At 40.9% G+C, this 12504-nt stretch overlaps 1 protein-coding gene across 1 annotated transcript; it reads right to left on the reverse strand.

Annotated features, from left to right (window-relative positions):
- Nucleotides 1-1258: 1258 nt before the first annotated feature.
- On the reverse strand, nucleotides 1259-10206 carry lancl1 (LanC antibiotic synthetase component C-like 1 (bacterial)). Its single transcript, XM_034151089.1, is given in 11 exon segments — nucleotides 1259-1922; nucleotides 3128-3200; nucleotides 4737-4913; nucleotides 5246-5335; nucleotides 5337-5429; nucleotides 6812-6958; nucleotides 7489-7636; nucleotides 8524-8734; nucleotides 9417-9534; nucleotides 9615-9752; nucleotides 10118-10206. Coding segments are annotated over 10 exon segments (1221 nt in total). The 5' UTR covers nucleotides 9702-9752; nucleotides 10118-10206; the 3' UTR covers nucleotides 1259-1845.
- Nucleotides 10207-12504: the final 2298 nt, after the last annotated feature.

The raw sequence follows: 12504 nt of genomic DNA on the forward strand, positions 1-12504 counted from the left end.
ACCACTCCCCTGGACAGATGAGATCTATTTTTACCCCCCGGAGGTGTCCGGTTTCTCCTACTCCGGCTCTGTGGAGTTGGGGGTAGAGAAAATGAACGCTCCTCGAGACCCTCCGGTATAGTAACCGCCCCGCGCAGCAGACCCCTCCGCTTTCCCCTGCGAGGCCCCAGCTGGCGTCAGGTCATAAAGAAGCACGGTCTAGCGGGCTTAAAAAAGAGCGGTGGCATTGTGTCGTCGCTTGGTTTTCAGGAGCGTTACGTGAGCCTTATTTGGAAAAGAGAGGCGACCCGTTGAGCCAAGTAACCCAGAGAGAGGGACAGAGGATTGGAGACCCCCGCCGCTGATATGGGGTTCTTATGAGAGCCTTAAAACCGAGCGACACAATGTGAGAGAGGTCAAATGTGAAGCTCTCCTGCATTCCTGTTTTATGTCAGGCTTTAAAAGACAACGTTTTTACATAATGAAGACAAGACCGACAACATAATGGGAAGTGTTTCTTTTAAATGTATTAAATGAACTAAAAAGCATTGTTTATTAACTTTTAAAGCACTATGAGGCAGTGTTTTCTGCTCGATCTCTTGTCAAATTTCATTCAATTTTCATATAGCTTGATGGGAAAAGGTGTAACATAGGCAAAGGAAGAAATCATAGAAGTGGAGACGAGATCTGCAACACGGCTTGGATGCACACATTATTTTGCGTCAACATTGCAAGAAAGGGCATCCGTGCTGTATTTACAATGTGGAATAACCGGAAAGAAGGGGTCCCGGACTGTGAAAAGACCACCCCCCACTTGTCAGAACTCGGAAACATATCAACATATCGTTCGAACGCTCAGATAAATAAAAATGAAACACATATTTAGAGAGAACCTTGATGTTGTTTTTAACGTCACAACTTAAAGAAAAACGAAAATGAATGCATTGTTGGCCTTTATGGAGGTATCAGTTATTGATCATCAGAATCTTCATGTAACCGCTTTTAATTCCTCATTTAGTCGGATGTAGTTTGATTTTCTGGTTGTCTTCTTATATATATTCACTTTTAATCTCAGCTGCCTGAATATGGAAAATTAATTCGATAAGCATAACATGTGCAAAACTGGCTGAGGTGAATGTACTTTATATTCCAGATAGAGGTTAATCTCCACATAATCTCACATTGCAGGCTCGCTGCCGCCCCCTTCTGGCCGTTCCTTGCTGCTGCGTACACCACATTAAGATCAGGGAGCTTCAGGAAGTGACTACAGAGCGACAGCTGTAAAAAGACACATGGTTTATTGCTCAGACAGTGCAAAGGACAGGCAACAGTTTACACTCGGGGGTTGATCCCTTAACACATGGCACCGTATTATATTTAGTGCATTGTTACTAGCTTTGCTGTTGACACTGTAAAGAAAAGAAAACCAAAAAAGCATCCATTGTTTTTTTTACCATATCAAGCTATGCAGAATAGAAACACATTTGTAAGTGTTAGCAAAAACACCTTCTTTTTTTTTTAACCACAATTTTATTTTTTTAAATCCAGAAAATTAATTTCCCTTACTGTTTTTTTTACTTCACCCTCAAAATATGTCACAATCTGAGCAACATCCACAGTTTTGAAAGCAATTATACACAAATTAAGGAACGAAAAAAGCAAGCTCTTATGTTTGAAATGCGAGTATAGGACTTATCCTGTTTAATAACATGTAGAGTTCCCGGGAGAGAAGAGCAGGAAAAACATGGCACAATGTCGATCGTTGTGAATGTAGTGTTTCATGCATGAGTGTGACACAGAGCAAAAGTGTGTGGGTCTTCTCCTTCCCACAGTGTGGGTGGGGGGGCACTACCTGTGGGAACACGTCTACACCTCGAAGGAGGGGAACCTCGCTTTCATTGGCTGCAGGATGTCGGCCAAGAAGTAGATGGTGCCAGCCATGCCTGTGAACAGGAAGTGATGCGGTGAGTTTACACAAACATCATACAGGACAATAAACATACAGAAAACCCTAGTTAAGGTTAATATTAATTTTGTTTGCTGTATTTCTTATGATTTTGGTTTTCCAACTCAGAGGTTGCGCTAACAGCTCGTGAACTGTTAGCGCTGTGTTATGCATGCCCAGATCCCTATCTGTGCATGCCCATAGCACCTCGCGGGAGCGTGCACAGCGTTAAGCAAATACTTTTGTTGATCTGTTCGGCAAAGTTAGATTTGGAAACGATATAATTTCCTTTTGGGCGGGCATGCATAACACGGCATAATACCGGAGCCCCGCTGCGGGGAAACTTTGGCGCGGTTCTGAGTTTGTTCTAATCTGTCAAAATGATGGACGGCTTTCAGATTTTTCCATCATAGACGGAAAATATTCGGTTAACTCAACCTCTGCAGTTTTACAATTGTCTTTCCAAAATATGCATAAATGTGTCATTTTATTCAGTCCTGTATCGCATTGTTGATCATTTATGTTGCACTAACATTTATAAAACCGGCTTTATCTTTAATGAATGTGATCAAATGAAACATGAGCAAATGATCACTTATTACAGAGCAGTTTCTGTTGTTCAGTTAAGCTTGTTTGGTAGGAAATGACACTAAACACACTCCAAAGCCAAGCTACGTTTAGGAGTTGTTAAAAATATCATGGCCACATTTACACAGGTCCCTTATCCTCTCATGCCGAGACACTGGAGTGAAAATAGGTGCTACGGTTAGCGTAAGAGTCGCCCCTTTAAAGTGAGCTCACTAAATGCTAACCCCAGGCTGATGGAGCGTTGACAATACACTTCGTTCTTGCAGTACAAATGTGATGTCTATTTTAAAAACGGTGTATATGTGCATGCTGAAGTCTAGAAGCACTCTTAAAATGGCACAACTCCAAGACAATCTTTATGAATTGTAGTGGTCGAAGATGGTTAAATCTTGCATCAAATCTCAATATCAAATAGTTGATATTGAGACATAACAGAGGATAGGGATGGTCTTTATTTACTTATCGCATTCTAAGTCCTCAATACTGAAACACAATGTCCGTTACAGATGTGTAGTGTGTGAGTTCATTGTAGAGAGGGGAGGGGGAGTGAAGGAGGTAATATAAAGGTAATATTTGATTAAAATGTAATAAGTGGGACATGTCATTGAATATTACCTTCGAAAAGGGAGAAGGGAGTGTCAGGCGTCCGGCATCCATGTTTGCCATAGTTCATGCACCAGTCAGCAAACTGTGGAGAGACAAAGGCAGATAGTGTCATAATAACATTCCCATCCTATCACAACACTGGATTGCAGCTGACCCCTGGAGGATAGCAAACAATATCAACACCTGCTAAAAATGGTGCTCCTCTCAGTGAAATCCTAGCATCTGTTGGAGGTTTCGGATTATGACCACAATGTCGCTGCGGAGCGAGTATCCAAGCTTAGGCGAGACATGTGAAGAGTCTATTTCCATCCTCTGTGAATAGATCCATATTCATGATAGTACACGTGGGACTCGTGCCACCTGGAGCGCATCCAGAGAGGAACACTCGCACCGACAGCCACCAAGCTTTTGTCTAAAAACATAAAAGGCCCCGCTTCTCACACGCACCTGGATCCAGGAATAATAATGATCTGTTTTAAGGCTGGCGGGGGGCCAATTGTGCTCTGATTGCTTGCCCTTTGTGAGAAGTTTAATATGACTTTGACATCTTGGATCTAAGTCAGAGAAAGACGCAATATAAAGCCTCAAAAAACGGATTATAAAATGCCTTTTTTCCTATTTATTGTGGCATTATAATAGTATAAACACAGTGGGTAAAAAGCATGGTACATATTTTATTTTAAATTATTTATAAGCAGGTAAAGACACACATGAGAAAATAACTCCACTGCCGCATTTATCAAGTATTTGGACACTCATGGCGCATTTCCACTACAGCGCGGAGTGCGGTTTAAGCGTGCCATGCCCGTTTTTGGTTGCGTTTCCACTAGGCGTAGTTCCGGCTAGCGGGTACTTTTTCACCGTTTTTCTGGCTCTCCAAAATCGAGGTTCTTTCTGGGCCAACAACTGAGTATGCTAAACTAGTGAGAGAATCGCTGGCAACTACAACAAAATGAACATATTTGACCGTGATTTAATTGTAAGACACGTTTCAAAAATGATGCCGAAGTAACAACATACTGATACCGGTTAGTAAAAACCATGAATTAATGCTTTGACAAGTCTGCAGACAGACGGCAGGCGAAACACCTTTTAGAATGCGTGTGTTCTAAATGGAGATCGGATAAGCTAACGCAGTATATGCTCCGACCGTCCACACTCACAACAACGGCCTACAGACATACATAAAGCAGCGACTGTATTCGCCATGACACAGACAGTCTGGGGTTTGTACTTGTTTAACTTTTGTCTAGTTTCTGAACAGATATGAGGAGCTGTGAGCTCTGAGGGCTAACAGCTAACGGCTAATGTTGGTTTTGTGTTTCGCATTGAAGATGACGTCACGGCTCCGCCTACACTGCGTTACTATAGTTACTGCCCCAGCTAGTAAACTGTAATGGAAACACAGCATAAAGTGAGCCTGGCCTACCAAGGCCTAACTATACCGTACTAAGCCGTGCGAGGCCCTGCAGTGGAAATGCGCCATAAGACTGATCCTACAGGAGCCCCCACTAATGTCTGATCGTCTGAATACCCGTTGCCCTGTGTGAGCGATGTGTAGTGTGTATATTCCACGGTGTGTGTAGTGTGTATATTCCACGGTGTGTGCGCGCCTCACCATGCAGGCTCTATAGAGGTGCTTGGGGTCCTGTGTTAGCCGGTAGAGGGCGAGGAAGGTGTAGGCGTTCCCCGCCGCTCCGTGACACAGGCCGTAGCCCTTCTTCAGCAGGCCGCAGTGCCACACCACCTCCCCGCACTGCAGCGCGTCCTCCAGGTACTGCGGCACCCCGAAGGCCTGGGGGAGGAAGAGGAGGAGGAAGAAAAGAGATGTTAAAATGTAGGGAGTTGTTGTCTTCATGTGAATGGGGACTTTGTGTAGACAGTGTTTGGATTCAATGATGGCTGTGTTGTGGTTTCTCAATAATACTGGATAAAGTTAAATACATAATTATACAAAAAAGATTTCTACACTCGAACCATTTCCTACTAGACCTCACAAGCAGCACTAACAGCATATTGTCATTACATATATGAAAACAGAAATGGCCTAAAGTTCCCCACAGATGACCGTATGTCTCTGTAAATCCTTTGCATCTGACATCAGGTAAAGAAAAACATGTTGTTTACCCTGTATGCCTGCAGCAGCATGTACACCACCCCTGGGGCCCCGTGGCACCAGTGCACCAGCAGGTCCCGGTCGTCCCCGATGCAGGGGGGGGTAGTTCCCTGTGGGGAACTTGAGGCGACACACGTGGTCCACGCTGGGCTTCACCAGCCTGTGGACGTACTCCTCCACGCAGACGAATCCCGGCTGGGGGGGGGGGGAGAGACCATGTTTAAACAGGATGAAGAAGAAACCAGTGCAAACTTCACGATAAGGTGGCAGATACAGAGAATACGTGCAGGTACATTGGCAAAACATTTCATTAATAAATGTTTGGAGAAAATAACATTTTTTACATTACTTATATGACTTGTTCTTTCAATTTGAATTCTTATTCGAAGCAAGCTAATTCAGTAAGCCATATACTGATAGAATTAAAGGTCCCATGTCATGCTTTTCTTGTTATTACCCGTCCCCTTGTGTGTTATGTAGCTTTTTCTGCATGTAAACGGTCTGCAGAGTCACAAACCCTCAAAGTACACCCTGTAGCGAGTAAAACTCTAACACAGAAAAGACCTGTCTATGCTGCCCCAGAACGCCTCGTTGGGGATTTCTCTTTTTCCATTGTTTACTTCTTGGGTATAGTGACGTATTTCGGGTATAGTTACGTCCGCGGAGCCGTTACGTTTGGACCAATCCGCGGACTTCATCACACACACACACACACACACACACACTCGGCGGGACGTTGCGAGGCTCGCTGCTGCGAGGAGCAGGACACTGAGCTGGCTCACTGGTGTGGGGTCGGCGAGACAGCGAGACACCGCGGAACTCAGCCTGGGCACACACACAAACTCCCAGCCAGGCTGCGGGTGTGTGTGTGTTTCGGGCTGGGTTTCGTTGTGTCTCGCTGTCTCGCAGACGGCCACTGGGCTCACAGGGAGGGGGGCAGGAGCTCCAACAAGCCGTTTAGGACAGAGAGTGAATACACATACTATACAGAGATGCTGTATGAGAAACCAATGTGAGTTTGGAAAATTGCACAATATACATTTATTTTAGTATACCTCAACAATGGAATTATGATCAGTAGAAATGGCCATGACATGGGACATTTAACAAATTATCATTTAAAATGCATATTTTAACAAACCGGGATAACATTATTGATGTAACAAATAGTAATTTATTTAAACAATTTATAGATAGTGCTTTACTAAACACTATTCCCAGTTTCTGGCTTTTAAACAAGGTGAATATTTGCAGTAATTCTTTGTTTTATATTATTATAAATGTAATATCTTAAGCTTGAATTCACTATGTTTCATATAGGGTTCTAGATACCTTTGATGGGCAGTTAAACATTTAATAGTTACAAAATCAAATACATTATTGGATATATAGTTGTTTGGAGTTGTAGTTATCAGATAATTAAAAAAAAACTGAGCATATGTGTTAGTTGTATCTAGGAATGACAACCTAACCCCGTTTGAAATGAGTAGAAATATGAATATTAATAAGTTCTGCCATTGCTCCTTTAGAAATGAGTGTAAACCAGCGGCTTGGCTCCGCCCCGGAGGTTGGCTGACCTGCATGAGGTAGTAGTAGATGCCCGATAGGCCGTGGGCGGCGCCGACGTACTGCTCCTGGTACCACTCGAACATCAGAGGGCTGTGGTTCTGCACCCGGAACTTCCTGCTGAGGTGCTCGCCGGACACCAGCACCGACTCACTGATCTGAGAGGGGAAACAACACATCCCGCCTCACAAACACGCCTAATCTGTACAATTCAAAAAGACCAATGGAGATACATTTGCAACGTGGACATCAATATGAGCAAGAGCGAGCAAATGTGTCGTAAATTGAGATAGCTGGGAGCAGCAAAGTAAAAGTTAGAGAAGATTATAACCCAAAAATAGCATTATTTCCAAAGTAAATTGTTAACAAATATCCGAGTGGAAGGATTTCCTATTTTTTGTATTCATTGCTACCCCTTTTATTAAATACGTTTCAATTTCCTCTCCGAGTGTGGTTACTATAGAATATTGTTAGATTGTAATCTAAACCAAAAGTAGATTTGTATTTAATTAGCAGTCATTTTATCCCATGTTGTTCACTTTCCCTTCTCGTCTAAGGTAACTATATACGTTTTAATGTAACATTGAAGTACTTTCTTGAATGATCAGTCAGCCTGTCCTTGATCAAAACCAAAAGTAAATGTTCACCACCTCACACCCGGTGTTTCAAAGTGTGATGCTCTACCTACCTGCTGGATGTACTGCAGCGGGATCCTGTCCTGCCCCATCTGCTGGTTGATGAAGACGAGGGAGTACAGGTACCCCATCCGCCCGTAGAGCAGCTCGTCGGGCAGACCGCCTACACCTTTCACCACGTTCTGGTGGAACTGCAGCAGTCTGGGAACAAGGCACAGGAGAATTCATGAGACCTCGTCATGCACAAATGACTGTTTACAATTCAAATGTAACAAGTGCGATCACAACCCTACCTTTGGGAGCTAATTTAACTGGATCAGCAGCACACGGTGTGATTGGTTCATCCACAATCAGCCAATCACACGCATTTAGGTATGTTGTGATCAACCTCTCTAAGTGCTGTTGTAAGTTAACCCGTCTTTGATTCTTTGTGGATCATTTGTGTTACAAATTGTGCGTTTACGAAGACACAATATCCCTTTTTAAAATATCTATTGAGCCTGCAAAAACCTATACAATAATATGCATACTCGAAATAAGGCAGGGCAATAGAGAAAATCAAACATAATATTTTTGATCAATTACCCCGATATTTCGTTGATATTGTAGCACTGACCGTTGCTGCTTTCAGAAATACTTTACACTATGAGATTTTTGATAAAGTATCATCAGTAATGTGAATATAATGGCTAAGTAGGTATAGGACAGTAAGTAACAGTTGGTTTAGTTCAGACAATGACATCACTTCAATGTAATGTAGCCTTCAAGACATCACAACATAGAAAATGTAGGATATGTATCAGGATAGCGATATTATATTAATATTTAGCAAAACCCTTATTCTAAATACCTTAATAAATATACCACCAATACATTTGATAGAAACTCCACTATCTTGTGTCTGGGAAAAACTAAAACATAACAGGATGCTACATATATCCTTATGGAATGTGACACAGTATTTGATTGAGTTCAATGACTCAAAAACATGCACTCTGGAACATAACAAGCTAAAATGTTACCTACCATTACCTATCCGAGAGACCATAATAAAAACGACCCCCAGTACCTTTGTGTTTCAGACTGACCTGTTGATGCACTCGTCGGTCTCCTGCACCCGCTGCAGGCGATGGTAGACCACCGCAGCGATAGCCAGCGGCCCTGCATCCCCGCACAGGAAGGTGACATCATGACGCCGGGTCAAACACTTCAGACTGCGGCTCACATATTCCAGAGCTCTCTGCAGTAAGGACGTGTCCCTGAACACGTTGTGGAGGTGCAGATAAAGCAGAGCGATACCTGTGGAAGAACGGATGCATTTCAGTGATGTTAACTGTTCAAACAAGCACATTTTGTGACAAACATATCTAATCTAATCTCGGGATATTCCTTTCTTCAATAACCTTCTTTTTTTTTTACCCATCTGTCTCAAATAGAACATTTAAAAAAATAATGCTATATAAATAAAGTTTTACTTACTTACAGATCTATTAATAATATTAAATAACTTTAGAAAAAGCTATAAAAAGGTCAGAAACGTGTTAAATGCCTTGTTTTTTGCTAGTCAAAAAACGCTAAGACGTTCACTTTTATATAATATAAAACAGAGAAAAGCTCCATAGTTGACGGGCTGAAAACTGGATTTATATTCACGATTCAAAACTATTTAAAAAAAAAATCTATTATTTTTAACAGCTGCCGTTACACACCGGTACTTATAGTTGCATTTCTTAGTAAATCATGTTTTCTAATATTGAGTATGACCTTGAGTTTGTTTAATAAATCATCATAACCTGTAAAGAAAATCTAATTGCATGAAAAAAAAATTCAGGGACATTTATAATGCAAATCATGTCCACAATGAGTCTCACAGTCATACATGCATACATTAAATATTAATAAGACATTACAGACACAAAGACACCAAATCCAATCACACAATAAGATGTCACTAATGAAAGATGTGTAAGGGTGTCATCACCTGCCCAGCCGGTGTAAATGGTGCAATCTCTTGGGTCTGCAGACTTCAGCCCGTTCTCCATCACAGCCAGCAGCTCACTGATCTTGCTGCTCAGCCTCTGGGCAAACTCTGCTGTGAGCTGGAGGTGGAGAAAATGTTAAATAATGAGGGTTTCTGCACGGGAATCTGATGCACGAGCATGCATTCTTTATGCCTTACCTTTCCCTGGCAGTCAAACAACGCCTGTGTTGAGGCTGGGTTCCCATCATAGTCGTGATATGGATTCCTCCAGGCTCTCGTGTCCATTTTGACAGTTTTGTCTCTGCTGCACTGCTGAAATCGGCCAGTAAGATGTATCTGCTAAAGATGAGGCGGTAAAAGACGCGTGAGACCGGAAAAGCGAGTGTTAGAGATTTAAAAATTGGGATAAACACAGTAAGCTCCCGTTATTATCACGGAATAAAGCCACATAACGCAATAAGCCTCTTATGCTAGGCTACATACACCCACACACGCATGAAATAATGACAGCTTAGCTAGCCGCAGCTTCGTGTACGCTAAGCTACAAAGCTAAAGCTAACGGCTTGCATTTGCACGTGTAACTGAAGCTACTTAATAGCGTAATTCAACATATTATCACATCGATGTATGTCGTCTCAAATTAAAGTCGAGCATTAGGATAAAATTGTAAAGCGCAAACATTGATGGATAAGCAACGTTACCTCTGCTAGTCCTGCACTGTTGTTGATGTAAAGTCTTCTTCGTCTTTATATTTTCCTGATGTGGGTTGTGGCGTTTAGCTAGCAGGCTGCTGCCACCTGCTGCTGATAAGGAGGTACTGCAGCACTATAATGGATACACTGCTGTGGTGGTCATTGTGCTCATTGCAACATTAAAACATTTTTTTATTTTATTGAATAATACAAATTGTAAAAATGATCAATCATCTTCACTACAAAATGTAGATAGAAAAGGATAATACATCTGAAAAAAAATCTCCAATTCAGATTTATATCTTTAAATTACTTTAATTATTCTTTTGTTTTTCGAAAATATATTTGAAAACAATTGACAATATGCAACATACAAAATATTATAAAAAGACCATCACAATGTCATATGCTGATATATGTTCTTGCATTTACTGTGGGTACGTTTAATAAAACATCATGTTTCATTTCCCATGGTCCTGCATTTCCTAGTAATTTTATCGAGTTGTATACTAGCTCAGAGAGACACAGTACAACTTGCTATCTCAAGGCTTTTATTGTCATTTGTACAAAGCTACAATGTAGATATGTCAATGAACATCTGAGGTCACAGGCTCCTCCAACAGTGCAACACAATAAACAGGTACAAGTAAATACAAATACAATAGATTATAAATAGTGCAAGGAGAGTCTATATACAAGTCATTGGAATACGATATATTAGATACATAATTTGTAAGTTGCAAACAGATGAATGTAATGGATACATGATTGAAATAATAACAGTCAGAGACTATTATAGGACAGATTGCTTTAATCAAAGACTGAGCTGCAGAAACCCTATTAAATTGATCAAAGACAGAATCACAGAAAACAAATGCCCTCATGTAGATCTATTTAGGGACTGGTTGACATGAAGGTTGAAATAGTTTCACTGTCTGGGCCCAGTAGTTCAACACTTTTAATCTCAATCAGATCCGATCAGATTTTGAAATCCCATTTTTTGTGATCCAGGATCAGACAACTCGGCCATATTTTGTCCCAGTATTACAAAGCAATTCAGGATGGGATCACCCAGCGCCATATAGAGAGACTATATATTCTATTATATGGCTCTGGGATCACCCTGATCCAGATTACGACTTTTCAAGATGACTAGATCCTGAATATCAGTGCTTTAATCCTACCGATCGCCATCTAGTGGATATGAAAGATAATACAAGGAAGACAAGAGACCACATTGCAGAGACATCTATTGTCCGCAATTACGTTTGAAAGGTGACGACAGATGATGGACTTTTCTTTTGTTGAAGATATTTTTTCTTTAATCTAAATTACATTTGTGCTTGACAATCTTTGTTGTGATACTTTTATGAGCATACACATTTATGTCATCAACATTTGGTTGGTTGGTATAGCCACCACAAACGTGACCAAAAAATGAAAAATAAAATTGATTTGCCATGAAGGCTAAACATTGTGTATTATTTCAGTTAACAAACTTTGCCATCTTATTTATATTGAAACATATTTTTAAATAAATTGTACAGTACATTTTGCTCTGGTAATCCACCCCTCTGGTGGGATCAGGATAATCCAGTTGTTTGGGATAAAACTGAGTTGTCGGTTTGAACTGCCCGTTTTGAAGATTTGATCCAGATTTGATTTCCTGATCTGATCGGATATCAAAGTGATCCTAATCCTGTTTTTTGGTTTTGAACTACCCAACTCCAAATCTGATCCGATCAGATAGAGATTAAAAGTTTTGAACTACTTGGCCCAGATGACTAGTGTCTGAATTAAGATTTTTGGGTGTGATAATTTATGACAAATGTCTAACCGGCATGAAGAATATGCCCGTTTTAAAAAAAACAACATGTTTTACGTAGATAAGAAAATGTTAATTCTGTGTACAAGTACACAAGCCATAGAAATCCATTGATAATATTACAGCCTTATGAAATATTCATGAAGTGGATTCAAGAGAACACATCAGCAGACTTATTGACATTAGATCTGTATGATCTGTGTGTGAATCATTCTTTATTATTAACACAGTTGTCTGAAAGTTTGTTGCACTTCCGTCAGTGGAACAAATAAAAAAAGAAATGCATGAAATAAAGATTCTATCTGAATGCCAAACGTGCCTGTGCTATTACTCTACATTATACACAGGCTAAAAATGGCTCTGCAGCGTCATTAACTTTCTGCAGAACATAAAATATTTCACCCTCTCCTTGAGGTGATGGCATTAATAACTCACTGCTCTCCAGAGACACATCATGGATTAAATGATGGCGGCAGTGCTCGAGCTTGTTTCTAGTTTAGAGCAACATTAAGTAACTATTTTAAATACAAATAACAGCTTAAAGGTTAGGGTTTACACACGCCATGGAAAC

The sequence above is a fragment of the Trematomus bernacchii genome, unplaced genomic scaffold (assembly GCF_902827165.1).
Source record: "Trematomus bernacchii unplaced genomic scaffold, fTreBer1.1, whole genome shotgun sequence".
Classification (NCBI taxonomy): domain Eukaryota; kingdom Metazoa; phylum Chordata; class Actinopteri; order Perciformes; family Nototheniidae; genus Trematomus; species Trematomus bernacchii.